The 18575-nt window shown below is 52.2% G+C and overlaps 3 protein-coding genes across 3 annotated transcripts; all 3 read right to left on the minus strand.

The window, feature by feature from the left end:
* Window positions 1–684: 684 nt before the first annotated feature.
* On the minus strand, window positions 685–2293 carry LOC108505773 (complement decay-accelerating factor-like; the record flags this gene model as incomplete). The annotated part of the gene is made up of 2 exons (XM_017832074.1): window positions 2194–2293; window positions 685–876 (listed from the first exon to the last, which is right to left on the minus strand). Coding segments are annotated over exons 1-2 (274 nt in total), but the record flags the coding sequence as incomplete, so codon positions are not given.
* Window positions 2294–6613: 4320 nt separating this feature from the next.
* Window positions 6614–11061, minus strand: LOC108505774 (complement decay-accelerating factor-like). Its single transcript, XM_017832075.1, has 6 exons — window positions 10896–11061; window positions 10221–10412; window positions 9590–9689; window positions 7810–7892; window positions 7106–7300; window positions 6614–6884 (listed from the first exon to the last, which is right to left on the minus strand). Exons 1-6 carry the CDS (start codon window positions 11059–11061, stop codon window positions 6811–6813), a joined length of 810 nt encoding a protein of 269 aa, XP_017687564.1. The 3' UTR covers window positions 6614–6810.
* Window positions 11062–12637: 1576 nt separating this feature from the next.
* Window positions 12638–18476, minus strand: LOC108505848 (complement receptor type 2-like). Its single transcript, XM_017832262.1, has 8 exons — window positions 18026–18476; window positions 16962–17138; window positions 16360–16539; window positions 15760–15942; window positions 15035–15223; window positions 14579–14758; window positions 13850–14049; window positions 12638–13509 (listed from the first exon to the last, which is right to left on the minus strand). Exons 1-8 carry the CDS (start codon window positions 18405–18407, stop codon window positions 13357–13359), a joined length of 1644 nt encoding a protein of 547 aa, XP_017687751.1. The 5' UTR covers window positions 18408–18476; the 3' UTR covers window positions 12638–13356.
* Between the last annotated feature and the right edge of the window lie 99 nt (window positions 18477–18575).

Raw genomic sequence — 18575 nt, forward strand, 5'->3', positions numbered from 1 at the left:
GCCGGGTGATAACAAACAAGCCTCACTAAAGGATATGGATAACACAAATAGTTTTAAGAAGGTGATGGGTAATTTGTGTAATGAAACCAGAAAGGCACCTACAAACAGATGGAGAGAGACTATTTATATGGAGTGACAGGGCAAGGGGAACAAGGCTTCACACTGAGAGAGGGCAGGGTTAGATTGGATATTAGGAGAAAGTTCTTTATATAGCGGTGGGGAGGCCCTGGCACACGTTGTCCAGAAAAGCTGTGGCTGCTCCAGCCCTGAAAGTGTCCAAGGCCAGGTTGGACAGGGCTTGGAGCAACCTGGGCTAGTGGAAGGTGTCCCTTCCACCAGGTGGACTGAGATGAGTTTTAAGGTCCCTTCCAACCCAGACCATTGTAGGATTCTATCAGAAGACGTTCTCAGATGACTACTTAATATAAAAAGTTTTAGATGTTAAAATTTGCTCTCTTTGAATCATTCCCAAGCTACTGATCTATTTTTATTAGCACACAAATGCCAGCACGTGGCTCCAACCCCAAAGTGGGGGCTAGGAAAAAAAAAGGGGCAGTAAGAGATCCTTGCCTAAGCCACTTCATCCTGATGGCCACTCCTGATGAGGAAACCCCTGAAACAGCGATTGCCAAAGCACTGAATGTTTCCACAAGCGTCTCCAGGCAGAGAAAGGGAAATACTTACGGCCACAGAACTCCGGGAGGTGGGACCACTGGGAGTTTGTGAGGCACTGGACGGCGTCGGAGAGGAAGGGGCGTTTGGTGTAACCTGTGACACAGACAAACCTCACCGTGGAGCCCTCACTGAAGCTCTGCTTGTCTTTCACGTCCTCTGTGGGCTCTGCGTGGCTGATATTGGGCAAGGGCCCACAGTCACCTGTGGCAAAATACACTGGGATTTAGTGGGGCTTCTGCTGCCTCTCTGTCTGTTCCCCGGGCAGGGCACACTCGGAGTGTGGGGGGGAGTGTGGCACACACACAGTGGGGCACACACAGTGGGGCACACACAGTGGGGCACACACAGTGGGGCAGCCTGTGGAGCAGAGCACGCCTGGAACATGTGAAGCACACGGTACACACACATGGAGCACATGCAAACAGAGCACAGGCACCCACACAGAGCTTAGGTGCACAGGGAGCACATACATGCACAGGGAGCACAGACATGCACAGGGAGCACATACATGCACAAGGAGCACATTCATGCACAGGGAGCACAAACATGGACAGGGAGCACATACAGGCACAGGGAGCACATACATGATGTGGAGCACACACATGCACAGGGAGCACACATATGCACAGGGGAGCATATACATGGACATGGAGCACATTCATGCACAGGGAGCACAAACATGCACAGGGAGCACAGACATGCATGTGGAGCACAAACATGCACGTGGAGCACACACATGGACATGGAGTACACATGGACATGGAGCACAGACATGCATATGGAGCACAAACATGAACATGGAGCACAAACATGCACAGGGAGCACAAACATGCACAGGGAGCACAGACATGCATGTGGAGCACAAACATGCACAGGGAGCACAGACATGCATGTGGAGCACAAACATGCACGTGGAGCACAAACATGCATGTGGAGCACAAAGATGAACATGGAGCACAAACATGCACAAGGAGCACATACATGCACAGGGAGCACAGACATCCACAAGGAGCACACACATGGACATGGATATGGAGCACACATGCCCATGGAGGGGGTGCACACATGCACACACATGGAGCACGCACACACATGGAGCACACACACACACAGAGCACACACATGGAGCACACACACACACAGAGTGCACGTACAGACAGAGCACATCCACTGACACAGAGCACACGCACAGAGCACACTGAGCACACACCTTCCCACAAGGAACACACGGAGCACACGGAACACATGGAGAGGGAGCACACACACACATCCAGGGCACACACAGCCCCAGGAGCACGTACACACGGGTAACATACACTGACAGGGATAACACACCCACAGGGGACACACCCACCCACAGGGAGCACACAAAACACATGTACATGGAGCACACGCACACACACCGAGGGCACACACCCGCGTGGAACACACACGCTCAGACACATCACACGCACCCACGGAGCACACGCACAAGGTGTCCGGGCTCACCGCACCCCCAGTCCCTCCCCGAGGGCTCACCCCACGCCGAGGGCAGCACCAGCAGCAGCACCAGCAGCAGCAGCAGCGCGGGCAGGAGCGAGCGGCAGCGGCCGGAGCCCATCGCGGGTCTCCCCGGCACTGCCCGCGGGGCGGGGAGCGATGGGCAGCGGGGCCACTCCCGCAGCACCCCCGCACCCCGCCCGGCCACCTCAGCTCCGGGAAATTCTCTGACGAAACCCGTGCCTGCGGTGGGCAGTGGGTGTGGAAGACGCGGTTCCCCCCCCGTGCCGGCTCCGCGGGGCACGCCTGGCATCCCGAGGAATGCAGCGGGGCTCTGCGGGCACCCGCTGCCTCAGCCTCTCCCTCGCATCGTTTCTCTGCACCTTCCAGTAAAGACAACCCTCCCTCCAGAGCTGTCAGCTCCCAAAGGAAAAGAAAAGACCCAAACCAAAAAGGGCAGCCTGGGGGGTCTTGCTGGTTCTGGCTGTGGACCCTGGGGCACACCCCAGAGTGTGTGTTTGGGGGGTGAAGAGTGCATTCGTCCCCCAGCACTGGCTCTGCTGCATGTGGGGACAAGAGGTGACTCTTCCTTGGTGCCACCTGCCCTCTCCAGCAGCACCTGGCTCAGCCCAGCACAGCTCAGGGGCACCAGACCCTGCCAGACCCCCAAACCACCTTCACCTGCCTGTCCCAAAGAACAAACCTCCATGGAAAGAGGCTTTTCTGTAAGAACAGAGAGACAAGGGCTCTCCTCCAGCTTGAGAGGTGCCCAGAAGAGAGCAGAGAATTTTAAATCAGCCCCACCTTGAAGCTGCTAATTGGGCTGCTTCTATTAACCCCTATGCATGGGTAGTGGGGATACCAGTGTTCCCACTGTAACTCTCCCAGTTAGACTAAAAACTCTTTGAAGGAGATGCTGTGCTGCCCAAAGAGGCTCAGGTGTGTCCTCAGGCCTCGTCAGGCACAGGAGCATTTTGCCTTGGCTCCATATGGGGAAAGTGGAGCTGTTCTGGGATCCCCACCCATGGGGCTCGAGGGAAAAGCCAGAGGAAAGGTTGTGGCTGTGTTTGCTGCCTCATCCCATTCTGCTGAGCAGTGCTCCCACACCGAGCAGAGGGCAGTCAGCAGCAAACCTGCACCTTCCTGTTTGCCTTTGCTGTGCAGGAAACAGTGATGTTTCCACTGAGAAGCTCAAACTTACCTGTTTTACTTTAGTTTTTTCTCTCCACTTTCCTTTCCTTTCCAATACAATTTAAGCTCCAAGCAGATGTAACGAAATCATTTGCAATGAGACCCAGGCAGCCTGGGTAAGGTCCTCCTTTGAAATACGTACTTGGGAGGGGGATGAAGAATTATATGGACATACCTTGGCCACATATTTTTACAGGTCACTGGTGGCTGCACAAAGCAAAAGGAAGCTGTTAGCCAGAAAAAAAAAAAAACCAACACTCTGAATTCTGGGCAGTGACTTCAGCATGGAACATGGAGATGTTGAAAAGTATTTGGCAAAGACTCCACATGGTGTTGAGTCTCCTCAGGGAGTGGTTCGGATCCACTTACACCGGGAGAACCGAGCGCTGCAGCTTCGGCTCAGTGAAATCCCCCTTGCTGACAGGCTGAACCCTTGAGCCAGGCTGTTTTCCTACCTGAGGCCTTGCAGGAGACATCTGTACCTGCCCCACCACCAGGCTCAGAGCAGTCTGCCCCTCTGCACCCACGTTTGCTGCCCCGTTTTGCCCCAGTAACCGGCCGAGCACCGGCACCTCCCGCACGGCAGCTGAGCCTGGTGATAGCAGGTCTGTGCCTGCCCTGCTGCAGCCACCGAGGGCCACCGGCTTTATCTGGCTCCCACATCCCCTCCCTGCAGAAATCGGACCAAGCAGATGGTGGTGGCAGAAGAAGAGCACGTCCAGAGGGCAGCCTGACCCGTGTTTGGTGCGGGGCTGCGGCAGCGGGAGGTGTCCGGCAAAACCGGCCAGCAAAAACAGAGGTTGAGCTGCTGGAGTTGCTCCAGGCTTTCCATGGAAACTCACCCTCGGCTCCCTCCTGCTTGCTCCCACTGGCAGCAGCCTGGGATATCGCCCTCAGCTCCCAAAACCTTCTGGGACTGATCCCTGGGCTGAGCCACAGCAGAGGGGCTACAGATCTCTATCCTAGGATGGCTAAATAGGATTAAGGCAGGTATCCATCACTCCAGCTTCCTTTTCCAGAGCACTTACCAGAAACACTCACATTCCCAAGCTTTACTGCATGGATTTGCTTGCTTTCTTTACTAATTTTTTAAAAAACACGTCTAACTTAGAAAATAAATGTTCAGAGTGCTGATAAAGGACTGACTGAACAGCAAATCTGAACATTGTCAGGATATTCCTAAAAGCTGATTCCTTCCTGAAAAGAGACTAAAACATGACAGGGGAACAGCAGGCAGTTGAACTCACAGACCATCCTTTATAAACAATTACCATTTATTACTAAATGTAGATAAAATCCCAGAAAGGCTTTAGTGTTTCTTACAGGACAAAGATGGGGTGAGCAGCCAACAGCGTGAATGTGACATTTCCAGTCTCTCTGTTGCAGTGTGACAACACTGGGCAGGATATTTAGCAGTTGTATTTCTGTGTCTGTGAGTAGTCAGGGTGCTCACAGCATTACTGAGCTGCCTTCCTCCCTTTGGAAAGCAGAAGTAGCTCCTTTATGTTATGAGATTAGGAGATGCCCAGCCCACTTGTGGCTTTATCTTCCTGTAGTAGAAATATAAACTTCAAAGAACTTAGGTCTGATACAAAAAAAAGAGCAGCTTTTGCTAAAGAAGGGCTTAAACTACTGAAGATATAAAGATCAACATTCAATGTAATGTCTAAAACTCTATGACTTCCTAAAAGAAATGAGCTCATAATTCTGCAAGTTTTGCTTTCAGTACAGCCCTGCTCGGGGCAGCTGCCATGGGCGTATCCACATCCAGGCTGTGCTACAGCCAGAAATTCCTGGGAAGCTGAGGGAGCAGCTCAGCTCCTCAGAGAGATTGGGTCTGTGTTTAGGGCGGTTGCTAGTGAGCAAAAAAACCTGCGGCTGTGGAAACACTCAGTCAGGGGGGTTGTGACGTAACTGAGCTCTGCAGAAGTCCTGCAGAACATCTTGGGGGGGGTGGGATTTCTGGGAAACTGCAGCCTGAAAAAGAAAAGGCTGGTCAGATCAGCAGGGAATCACAACGGGATTCAGGGGGTTGGAAGAAAACTGCTGAAAGGAAAACTCAGGTGGGAGAGGAAAATGTGGGGATCGACCAATGCTTGCAGAAGGGATTTTCAGTCAATTTCTGGGAACATTTAAAAACACCTCACCGGTAAAAAATTACATTTTACATGTGGGACAGACCTGATCCAGCTCAGTCTTTGTCTTAAAGCAAAGTGTAAGAGCCCTAACAGGTGCAACCACTGCACGGGGCAATTTTGGAGCAGAGCAGGTAAAGGGTTTTCCTGCTTTATCCTTCCAGTGCTGGTTTGTCCACCACAGGTGGGGTAACAGATTTTCTGGTTTTGACCAAAGAGACACGAATCAGGAGTGGGCAAACTCAGCTTGACCCTGACACCAGAGAAACACTCTTCACCCACCCTCTGGCCAGGTAGGGAGACCCTCCAGTGGGTGTTTTGGCTTCATTACTTACAATAACACTCTTACAGCTCCCCCCTTGTCCCACAGAGCCAAAGTTCACCCTTTTCATGGGTAAAATAATCCTTTGCAGCGGATGGGGAATGTGGTGTAGCAGCACTTCTGCCATGTCCAGCTTCTCCTGGCTGCCCACGACCTCTCTGTGTGGAACAAGGATGGCATCAGCACTTGGGAGCAAGGGCAGGAGCCCTGGCACTCCTAAGGTGGTGCAAAGTCATCTCTTGCTTTTCAAAATGGCCAAAAAAAAAAAAAAAGAGTTAAAAAAATATCTGGGATAACATGAGGGCAAGGAAACAATGATAAATTAAAATATATTTCACACCAAGCAAAGCTTTTTTAAGAATAGGAGGTCAGCACAGTCAAACTTGAGCTGTGAACCAGATGCCCAGCCAGCAAAAGATATAAATTATACAGGGGAAACTTATAGAACAAAAGAATATGACCAAAAAAAAAAAATCACTCACTTGCACAAAATGATGCAACTTTAGAGAGTTTTAAGTTCTGAAAGCAGCTGGATTTGGGGAGAATGCCAGAGATCCCCATGTGCTTCGGAGGACACACGGATCCTTTGCTGGTCCCAGGAGAAGAGTGTTTTGGGGATTTGTACAAAGGTAGGACAAACCTGAATGCTGAGGTAGCACAGCTCCTGGACACTGAAGGGAGACATGGGGAAAAATGGAAACTCCAGGTTTTGGGGCTGGGAGTAACCAGGGAGTCCCACTGAGGAATTTCCCCGATCTCCAAATGAGCTTCCAGGACTGACCTGGTGTCTTGGAGACAGAACCAGAATGGGGGGAGGAGATGGTGTTTTGGAGTGACTTCTTATAGAGGCTGAGCTTCCTCTCCCATGATAAAGCCTTCTTAGAGGGTTGGATGCCATTTCCCTGGGGACCTGAAAGAATAAAATCCACGGTGTGGAGTTCCTTGAATGGCCTTTTGACAGAAATGTGATAAAGGAGCAAATTAAATGGGTCTGGGTTCAGTGCTGAATCATTTCAACTCACTCTGGGGAGGGACACTCCTTTCCAGGTTTTTTACTCCAAGTTTGACAGCTGAGCTTTTCTCTAGGGGACAAAGAGTGAGCATTGCAGGGAGCACTAGGTCTTGCTTGCACAGTTCTGTTCTTACTCCAGCACTGCATTTTTTCCTCTTTAAAATTGCCTTATTACTGACGTTTGACATGCCCTGTACCACACAATCACAATGTTTTGAGCCGATTCGTCCTAAATACCGAACTCATAATAAATTCTAAATAGTAATAAAGAGAAAATTGGGATGAATCCACCTTTGCACTTGGGCACAGCTCCGCTCCAGACTCCGTTGGTTTTGTCCGTGCTCGTGCAGCGGATGCTCGCATTCCCGAGGAGCTGGAATCCAGGGGCACAGCTGTATGTCACCGTTGAGTTATAAGCAAAATTTTCCACACCTTCACCATCATGCCTCCCATTGCTGATTGGAGGAGGTGAAGAGCAGGTAATCACTGCAGGAAAGAGGACGACACGAGTGTTTGTCAAAAGCTTCGGTAATAAGGAAAATACAAAATGTTCCTTGAGTCCACCTAAGATTCTTGAAGGCAATAAACATTCTGGACAACTGAAGGTGGGTAACCAGCACTGCTGTAACTAGATGGGCAACTAGCACTGCTGCCTGTCCCAATTTTCTCTCTTTTTTTAGTGTTTCTCTTGTCACATCTTTCTCCCTCTCGATACAAGGGTCACAAAAAATAAGCAGGACGTGCCCTAGCTCAGGATTCCTGGAAATCTCACCCCGCCACCTTCACTGCAACTTTTAAGTCATGAGAAAACATGTTGTTCTTGTGGGAGCAAAACTGCTGAAATAGTGCCAGCTGCAGTTTTGGGGACGGGTGGGCCACAGAATATCAACAAAAACATGGCACAAAGAGATCTTTGGACTAGACATTGGGGTGCAGGATCTAGTGGAGTGAAGTCAAAAGTAAGGTTTAATCTTACAGTTAAGGATGAATCTTACATTCACAGGTTGGAAGTTGACTCCACTCAACGTCGTTTCCTTTAAGCTGGCACCAGACGAAATTATTTCCAATTAATTTGTACCTAAGTGAAGATACACACAGAAAAAAACGGTGTAACTATCCAGAAACTGAGAATACTGCCCCCCTTCCCCATATGTGCATGATCAGGAATGTAGAAAAGGCAGTTTTAAAGCAAGCAGAGGTGCAGACCCACGCTGGTTAACAGGAGAGCTCCTCGCCTTGCTCTGCCAGAATGTGTGTTCATCTATTTTTAGGTGGTTTTCTGACTCACTGAGTGCATCTTCCACGGCAGGGCTGGGAAAAGTCGGGGCTGGCGGCTGGCAGAGCACGCAGGGAATGCCAGACAGCACCGAGGTTAAATGTGGGTTCCCACACGGGTGCATCGGGCTCGGGTTTGCTGAATCAGGGACTCTTTCTCCCTGCCTGCTTCCCGCTGGAGAACAGCGCTGGGATCCAGGCTGCCGGCAGCCAGAGCCCTTCCCACGCTGCTGTGTCCCAGCGGGATGGGGTGAGGAGGGGGGAGCTCCCTGCTGAGCACACTCAGCAGCTCCAAAGGCTGGGGCTCAGCCCAACTGCAGCTCCCTGGGGTCACTTATCTGGCCCTGCTGAAGCCCTCGGTGCTGGAGGGGCAGGGCAGGGTGCCCAGTGTCCCCCAGGGCCATCTCCTGCCCGGCACCTTGTTTGGGGTGTCAGGTGTTGGAGCTGCTTTGCTGAAGTTTTGCAAACAATCAAACAGCAGTGGGTGGCTGGTGCACCTTCTCAGCTGATCTGTGCCCAGAGAGTTGTGGACTGCCCATTCCTGGAAGTGCTCAAGGCCAGGTTGGACAGGGCTTGGAGCAACCTGGGCTAGTGGAAGGTGTCCCTGCCCGTGGCAGGGGGTGGAATGAGATGATCTTTAAGGTCCCTTCCAACCCAAACCAGCCTGTGATTCTGTGAATCAAATGCATCCACTGTGCACAGCAGGGACCACTGAGGGGCAACAGGGATCAATCTACATTTAATTAAGGTGGCTTTTGCATTGGCTTGCTGGAAGCTCATACATCTTGTGCTGACAGCTGACACCTTCCCCCATCTCTGAATTACATCCTCCTGTTCAGAAAACCTCATCATGTGGACATGCTGGGTGGTATCTGATCTTGCTTAGATGAACAGCATTATCCCTCCACCCTGGTGTGGATTTCCACAGATGAGCTGAACCCCAGAAGGGTGGGACATGCTGTCATTTTCTCCAAGTCCCGAGGGAGAGGAAAAAACCCCTCTGCTATATTTGAAGATGGGCATGACAAGCCAGATGATGCCAGCTAGTTCCTGTTGGGAGGGAGGAATACTGGCTGGAGTGGCAAGAGCTGGATTTTTCAGGTCAGTCCAGTGCTCATGGGCCCTGATTGAAAGCAGGCAGCAACCATGAGTCAGCTCCCTGAGTGATGGAATTTGTGCTTCACTGCAGCCTCCCAGCTGAGCATAACTGGATTTTAAAAGTTCCACCACAACCCCCCTTTTTTTTTTCAATACATCACAAATAACTTAAGCTGAAATGTTTTAAGTAGCTTGTTTTGGAGTCTGTATTTATAAACTGACATTACAAATGGCTCTGTTAGGTTGGACACCCTGCCCTGGGGCAGTTAAACTTCCTCTGGCTGGGCACTTGAAGGAAAAGGCAGCCACAAATCAGACCCTGGTCCCTTCCCTCCAGCTGTGTCTCATTCCAGAGCTGTATCCCAGCATCAGCACCGGTGTGGGCAGAGCCCCATCACTCACCCATCCTCACAGAACACGTCCACTCTGGCACCAAACTGCAGGTCTGTGAGGGGCACCATCCTCCCTCCAGGCAGCGCTGCCAGGGCACCACAGGACCTTCCTGGGGGGACAGACCAGGGCACAGGGTGATGGGCAAAGAAAAAAGGCTGGATCAGGGACAGGAAAAATATTGCTGTCACCTCGTCAGTCCTAATATTCCCTGGATTTCACCAAGAAACACACCTTGTTTTCATTTTGAAGTTCACTAGAACAGTGAGTTAGGCTTTGTCCTGTGCACGTGCCCAACTCAAACATCTTTGGGATCATAAATTCATTAAGGTTGGAAAAGACCTCTAAGATCATCAAGTCCAACCAAACATTTCCTAACGTGAAAATCAAACCATATCTGTTTATGCCAGCAGGAAAAAAAAAAAAAAAAGGAACATTACTGATACTTCTGCTGCTTCTGCTGTTCAGTTTTAAATAGGAATGTCAAGGAATATCCACCTCATTTTGTATTAATGGAGCTGTTGGGATGGGGATGACCTGGCTGCATTTTGGGATGCAGGTTGGGAGCGGACACTCAACCTGCTCTGAACTCCAAGGCTGCTTTTTGGGGAGCAGAGCAGAGCAGAGATACTCAAATACTCACTCCTGCACAGCTCAGCAGCTTCTGACCACGTCAGGTTCTCCAGGCAGGTGCTGGTGGGGGAGCTTTCCGAGGTGTTCTCGTAGCCAGGACGGCAGACGTAGGTCACGTTGGTGCCCACAGGGAAGAAGTTCATCACCTCATCCTCCTTGGACAGGGCAGCAAACCTCAACCTGGTTGGGGCAGTGCAGCTCCCTGGCAGCCAAGGAGAGCCAGCCTGAAAGAGCTGCCCACCAGGAGGGTGCCAAATAAACCTTGGGATCACAGGGGTGCCCTCGCTGGCCAAATAAACCTTGGGATCACAGGGGTGCCCTCGCTGCAGCGCTGCTGGAAAGCTCCTTGTGCTCACTGCAGGTTAATCCTGTTTCCTTGCCAGGCCTGCTAAGCTGTTAAATGCACCAAAGCGTGGGTGCAGAGGCATTAAGTGCTCAGGGGACAGTGTTAGTGGGACATCAGGAGCCTCAGGAATGTGCTGTGGGGCAGCACAAGAGCACCCAGCCCCCCTCCAACTGGCCCCTCTTCCAGAGCACCAGCCACCAGCACCCCAAGGAGCAGCAGAGAAGGGAAGAAGGTTTGTCCCTTGCCAGGGACAGCACAAGAGCAGCCCCTGGAAGGGGCAGGAATTTCAAGCCAAGCGAGAGAGACAGGAGCTGTGTTACAGAGGAAGGAGATATTTACGGCCACAGGGCTCGGGCAGCTTGGACCAGAGGTTGCCAGGCAGGCACTCCACCGTGTCTGGCAGCCCAGGGATTTTGAGGGCACCCTCGATGCACGTGTAGGTCACTCTGGATCCCACGGGGAAGCTGCTGGGGTGCTCGTTGCTGGATGGTCTGGAGTAGGTCATGGCAGGTGGGGGCCCACAGTCACCTGTGGCAGGATGAGACCTCCTGGGGTGAGAATTCCATTCCCTGGCCCCTTCCCCAGCCCCAGGGAGCATCCCAGGGGGATGGGATGGCCCAGGGTGCCCCTGTGGGCAAAGGCACCAGGCAGGGCTGTGAGAGCATCAAACACTGGGTCCTCAGCTTGGGGGTGGTGGCATCACCCACCCCAGCCCCTGAGCAGCAAGATGGGATCCAGGCAGGTTTCTCTGGTCCTCCCCATGCATCCCATGGCCCCATACTCACCACGAGCCACAGGCAAGCTGAGGAGCCCCAGCAAGGCCAGGAGCAGCCCCTGTGCCCTGGTGGGTGTCCCACAGCTCAGGGTGCCTGGGTGCCTGCCCAGCCCTGCTCCTCCAGACTTCATTGCAGCAATTCCTGAGCTCCTCCGTCGAGCACCGTTGGCTCCAGGGGCTGTTTCCAAAGCTGGGAGGAGGAGATGCACTGCAGCAGACTCCACCAAGCCTCAGGAGCAGTGGAAACCTTTCCAGAACACCCACAGAGGGAAACTCTCTGTCAGGGACACGGGGAGCAGCCAGGGTAGGGGACAGCTGTCATCCAGCAGGCTTGAGCCTCCTGGTTTTCCTGCTCCACCATGAGGGATGGGGGAATAACTCAACCCCTTTATTTGTCCTGAGACTGGCAGTGAGCACTGACTAGCACAGTTTTACCAAACCACATGCTCTGAGAGCAGAAGAGACACCTCCCAGCCCAAAGTTGTGTCCAGGGTAGGAAAATACCTACTTATTCACTTGCTGGCAGGTAATGCAATACAAATCTCCCATGAGCAGAGTTAGTGAAGCAAATAAAAACATTTTCCTTTTTGTTTGCTATTTTTTGCTCCGTTGCCTGACTCATTTGCAATGAGGAACGGGTGTGAGCAACTGCATCTGTGTCCTGATTAACCCTCTGACAGATCCCATGTGACATCAGCCAGGAGGGCCCAAACAGACACACGCAGGATGTACCACCCAGTTTTTATTCACATTTATGGGTGTCAGGCCCTGCACAGGAAGACACCACAGTCCCACGTGAGCTCAGTGGGGAGGTGTCACACAGGGAGGGTGCAGCCCTGCTCGTCTCCTGGTCAGGGAGAGCTGGAGCAGGTCTGGGAGCTCCTCTCACTGCAGATCTCCTCACCTGGGCGTGGTGATGCATCCCCAAAGCATCTCTGTGTGCAAAGACGGGAGACACCATCTCTCCCCTTGGGTGTTTTGCTTTCATTTTAGTAACTTCTAGAGGTGTACATCTGGCAGTGATGCACTGCTGCAAATCACCTGTGCAGGAGGTAAATGCTCCTCCTTCTCCCACCGAGCCTGGGCTGATCCAGCTGCCAGGACTCAGGGCTGTGCTGAGCCCACTGTAGCTCCCCAAGCACCCCAGGACTGACCCAGGACCATTGGACCACGCTGGAAATCTGCCCAATTTACAGCCAACACGACAGATTACAAGACTCCTCTCCCCTCCATGGATACACCCCCACCTTTGTTGCAATCCCACAGGGAATGTGTAACCACTGAAACACAGGCAGACATGAACTGATCAGCATTTATTGAGGAACAGGAACAATCTTGGCTGCCTAATTCTCTGCACTTGAACTTATCACATCTATTCTTAGCATTCACGTGCCAGAAATAGGGATGTGGAAGATGACACCAACACAAGGCCAGAAACCTGTTGCCTGTTTTAAGTCCAGGGATAAGATAACATGTCCTTCTTACAAACTGCCCTCAACTGGCTGAATAGAAATCAGCTGGATTAACAGGAAATCACACAGTTGAACACTTACTTCACCACTATTTCTAGCACCCCTAATGCAGAGGGTGCAGCGTGTACACCAACCACAGCCAGAAGATTCCAGCAGAAGCACCTTCAGGGACAACCTCTGGACACTCATCTCAGCTTGTGCAGACTTCACTCCCCCTCATCTCAGCTTATCACAGTTAACACAGCGACTTAAAGAAGCTCAATTTAATTTCTTGCTATGCTGCCTAATATAAAACACGAAACAACTTATTAATTAAAGAGCAAATCAAGCTTGTCAGATTTAAAGGAAAGAGTAAAAACCACTCCCTGCTCTGGCATCTAGCACGATAAAAGCAACCTCCCGTGCATTGGTGATAATTTTTCTGGCTCTGGGTGTGCAAAAATAAACCATAAAACCACCCAGAGCCTTTTTATAGATACTGTGACTGCACAAAGTCTGCGTTCACCGAAGGAAACGTGGTTGTTACAGCGCATTACAGGACTCCAGTTTTGCTCTACTTTTCTAGTTCCCCCTCTAGTTTTTTAATCTCCAGAAACAGTTTTTGGATTTCCAGCAGAGCTTTCACTTCTGCTACAGGCAGCCCGCACTCAAAGGCCGATTTAATGTAGTGAACCTCTTCACATACATCAGCATCACCTTCTTTCTTCTGTTAAAAAGTAAAACAAAACCCAGAAAATAAGCTTATAAGGCTGCTCTGCAGCAGATGGAGAGCCACCCACCCCTCAGCTCTGAGGCTGACCTGTCCCAGCACAGCCCCAACACTTCATGCCTCATCCATAGCAGGAAGAAAAACCTTTTGAAAAGTTTAAGCAGTTATTTTTCTTATTAGGTGTCAGGGAGCATCCACCCAGGCACTCAGCCAGACCATGGGGCTCTGAGCAACCTGGGCTAGTGGAAGGTGTCCCTGCCCATGGCAGGGCATTGGAATAGGATGATCTTTAAGGTCCCTTCCAACCCAAACCATTCTGTGGTTCTATGGTACTTACACACTTGGGCAACGGTGTCCAGTTGCCATCAGGCAGGCATGTGGCTGTCCAGGAGCCTTCTGGAGACATGTTCCAATCATCTGAAAACTGGTACCCAGGGGCACATCCCAAAGTAACGGTCTCATTGATCTGGTACCATGTTTTATCATCCAAAGGGCTTTTCAGCCTTCCATAGGCCACCCGTGGTTGTGGACACAGAACTGGAAGGAAAACCCACAGCAGAAGGCAGCTCAGTGTTATGGGGGCAGAAAAAAAAACCTATGAAGCTTGTGAAGGCTGAGCCAGTGCAGAGGAACTTAAATTTGTGGAGCTGTGAAACCAAACGTTGAAGCAAAAATACTTCCCCAGGCCCTTTAAGAGGGGAGGGTGAAGGTCAGAGCAGCCCCTGAGAGATGTCAGGAATTTGTCACTAATTTGCTTTTTTGTGGCAATGTCTCTGTTCAGGCATCCCCGGGCAGAGTCTGCAGATGGATATTTGGCAGTAGGAACGTGCACTCTGAAGAGGAAGTCAGTGGAGTCCTGGCCTGTCTTAGAGCCTCCTTTCTGCATGACTGTCAAGAAAAACTCAACCACTGCCTGGTAGACACCAGCTTTGGGAAGTTTGTTTCTTCTGCAAGGAGGGGAAGGTTCTCAGAGAGCCCCGAGGATGGACACAGCTGTGAAGTGCTGCCCCCCGAGCTCCCTGCTCTGCGACGGGAGCCGCGGGCTCAGCTCCCGGCTGGAACTCACCTGGCTGGCAGGTGGGCACAGGAGGGTCCCAGCTGCCATCAGCCTGGCACTGAGTCTCTGGAGCACCACTCAGTCCAAAGCCTTCATCACAGGAGAACCGCAGCACCACCCCGTAGGGAAAGGTGAACCTCTGGGGGGTCATCCTTCCCCTCTCGACCACGGGCTTGGGGCACCGAACCGCTGTGGGGAGAGAGCGGAGCTGGGAGTGGGGTCTGGCTGCTGCCCTTGCCCAGGGACAGCAGGGGACAGGTCAGGCAGGGCAGAGCTGCTCCTCCTGCCTGCCCCGTGTCAGAGAACCAGAGCGTCTCATTTCCAGATGGATCATCCCCACCCTGGAGCTGTCGAGCCTGTGAAGGAAGCAGGATCTCCAGGCTCATTTTTGACCCCGTTGTGCTGAGTGTAGCACCCAGGTCCTGCCTTCAGCCTGGTCCCATACAGGAGAAACCACTCACTCACCCCTGCACTCCGGGGCAGCTCCACTCCATGTCAGGTTCTCCCCATCATCAGAGGTGCAGTAGATGGATTCATCCCCAATGAGGGACAGACCCTCCATACAGGTGTACTTGACTTCAAAGCCATATGGGAACTGCTTAGTCCCCGAGGCAGAGTGCTGCCCATTGGAGATTTTGGGAGGGGGATCACAGACTGTGAGAGAATAAAGGAAGAAATTAAGAAATTAAGAATTCCATCAGGGAGACAGAAGGTAGGGAAATAACAGGAGAAGTGAGTTCTTCATGTTCATTCTAAATGTTGCCCCTCCTTAAAGTCCTCCTTGCTTCATGCCAGCTTTGCCTCTGGCTCTACCAGTGCTCCCAGACTGCCCCAGGTAACCCAACAGCATGGCCCCAGTACACAGCACGTACCCCCATCCCCTCCCCTTCAGCCAACCTTCCCTTATCCTCTCCTCTTTTCCACGAGAAGTGATCCTGCTCATGAAGGGGGCCAGGGAATGGTGAGTGTCATGAACACCTTGAACAGCGCTCTGAGAGATGGCTGCAAGTCACATCAATCAGTGCATTTCATTAATTAGAGCGTTGATAGAGCATAAAAATTTTAAAGTCCTTTAACACTGTGCCCTACTCCTAACACCTTCTCTGAGAAGCCGTGCTCAGGTCACGAGGTTTTCTCCCTGCTGCTCCTACCCACGGGATGCCATTCCCAGCCCCGCCATTCCCACTTACCCCTGTCACAGTATGGGATGGGGGGTCTCCACGTCCCATCAGACGAGCACTGGGTCCTCTGGCTGCCCTTCAGCACGTAGCCACGGTCACAGTGGAATTCTGCCTGGTGCCCAAAGGTGTACTCGGTTTTCCTGGCCCTTATCTCTCTCCCGTGGGGGATAATTGGGATGGGACACTGCACCTCTGAGGAACACCAGCATCAGAAAGTAGACATTTAAATGGGGGGGGGTGGTCCCTCAGTGGTGGTTTGCTGACCCAGATGCCTCTAATCAGACCTGGCATGCTCAGGGATGGTAATTATGCAATAACAACCCCTTCTCTTGGAAGGCAGAGCGACCTGAGCCCCGTGATTAGCTTTAAATTGTGGCTGAGGGGATGGCATGTCACTAACTGCACCATTGTTTGAACAGCCAAATAACCAGCAGGAGCTGCAGCTATTCCTTTCCAGCCACGCCACCCTTTGAACAGCAAAATTATAACAAGTGAGAGCCAAAGCTGCTCAGTGAAGTCCCACTGGCACAGCAGCACCAGTGGGTGTTTTGAAAACGATGTTATTAAACTGATGCTTTGTTGGCAAAGCAAAGGAAACGTTGTACTTACTCTGGCAAAGCTTTGGGACTGCAGACCACGTGAAATTGTTAAGACAAGTAGTTGTCGGAGACACTCCAGGGATCAAAGTGAACCCGTGTCTGCAGGAGTAGATCAGGGTGGTCCCGACTAGAAACTCGTGCAGATGGTTTAGGTCGGCGTGGTCGACAGCAGGAGGGCTGGAACACCGACCTGGTGACAGAGCAGGGGACAACAGGGACCCTCAGAGCTGGGAGGTCTCCCCCAGGGACCCAGTGGAATGAAGCTGAGCCCTGCCTTGGTGGAAACCCCAGGAAGAAGCGAGGGACAGCAGCAGCCCTGCTGCAGGGGGGCATGGGGGGGAAAATAACGGGGACAGTTCACCAAAGGACGTGAACTTGATGAGGATCTGTATTCTCACAGACTTTTGTGTGCAAGACACTGAACCCTTGGTGTGCCCTGCAGTAAGGGACAGCCCTGCAGAGCAGAGGGGGTCCTGCCACCCAGCACCACCCAGTGTGGCTCATGGCACTGCCCACCCTCCAACCCCCTCCTGCCAGCACTGCACGTGCTTTTAGCGAAACACAAGCAGGTAATTACGCCTGGTAAAGGCAAGGAGAGAGGGGTGTGTGTACCTGGGGTGCAGGCTGGCACCCGTGGGTACCACCTGCCGCTGGGCAGGCACTGCACCGTGGTGGCACCCAGGGCCGTGTAGCCGGGGTCGCAGTCGAGTGTGGCGCTGCTGCCGGAGGTGAAGTTCTCTGCAGATTTCAGCTGACCATTTGAAATATGAGGGATGGGACACTGGACCTCTGTGGATCACCAAAAAAAGAAAAAAACCCGGGCTTTTCAGCGCAGCACTAACAGGGATCAGTTGTCGCTGCAGCTCCCTGTGGCGAGACAAGGCAAAGCAGTTTAATGAACGCAGCAGTTGAGGCAGAGGGTTTAGGGGTTAATCAACTTCTTGAGCAGCCACCTATAGGACTCAAAATGCGTAGGGTTTCCTTTCCACACAATCAAACACCATTTCTGCCGTTTCCTTGGAGCAGGGAGGTGCTGGGCTGGGTTGTGCACACTCGAGGAGTTTCTCAAAGGACCTCTTTAAAAGAACCATCAACTTCCAGGCAGAAGCTGCAAATTATTCCCCTTCCTAGAGACGTTTATTACTCTGCAGACCTGCATTTCTCCTGTTTTGAGGTCAGCCTGTGGGATGTCTGACAAAGCACCAGCTGCCTTTAGCACAGCTATGGGCTGCCTAAGGGTGAGGCATCAGCCTTGGTATCATAGAATCAATCACAGGATTACAGACTGGTTTGGCTTGGAAGGGACCTTAAAGCCCATCTCATCCCACCCCCCTGCCATGGGCAGGGACACCTTCCACCAGCCCAGGTTGCTCCAAGCCCTGTCCAACCTGGCCTTGGACACTTCCAGGGATGGGGCAGCCACAGCTTCTCTGGGCAACCTGCAACCTGTGCCAGGGCCTCCCCACCCTCACAGGGAACAATTCCTTCCACATATCCCATCTACACCTTCCCTCCTTCACCTTAAGGCCATTCCCCCCCATCCTATCACTCTGTGCCTTGTGAAAAGTCCCTCTCCAGCTTTCCTGGAGCCCTTTAGGTGCTGAAAGGTCTTCCCAAAGCCCTCTAAGCAAAGCTGAGCCACAGAAGCAAAGAGAAGAAGGATGGAAAACACTCACCGAGGCTCCCAGTCGGCTGCAGCAGAAGCACCACCAGTGCCAGGAGCTGCCCAGGGGGGCAGAGGAGCCCTGGCATGGTGTGAGGAGCTGCCAGACCAGCGCCGTGGGAAGGAGAAATCCTGTCCCTGCTGACAGCCCCACGGGGAAGGGGAAGCAACTGTGGGAAGCTGGGGTCAGGCCAGGCAAGCCACGCTGACACCACCCCCTCCCCAGCCCTTCTGACCTGCCCACGGCCAGGGCTGCCCTCCCTGAGCTCTCCAGAAAGGTTGTGCCATGGGAGGGAAGGCTGCTCTGCCCTCTTCCCTGGGGGGAAAAGAGGGAATAAAGGTATTTTACAGCTGGAACCACCCTGCAGCATCCTGGCCTCACCCCTGAAGCACATTTACCCAGGGGCAGGCTGCTGTGCAAACACCCCCCACACCCAGAGAACAGCACCCTCCATGCCTATCAAGCCATATTTATTATATGCACTTTATATATTATATATGGCTATTATATATATTTAATATATATTAAATACGTTGCTTTACTACAGATAGGACAGAATTAT

Source organism: Lepidothrix coronata, unplaced genomic scaffold, assembly GCF_001604755.1.
Source record: "Lepidothrix coronata isolate B3197 unplaced genomic scaffold, Lepidothrix_coronata-1.0 Scaffold199, whole genome shotgun sequence".
Taxonomy (NCBI): Eukaryota; Metazoa; Chordata; class Aves; order Passeriformes; family Pipridae; genus Lepidothrix; species Lepidothrix coronata.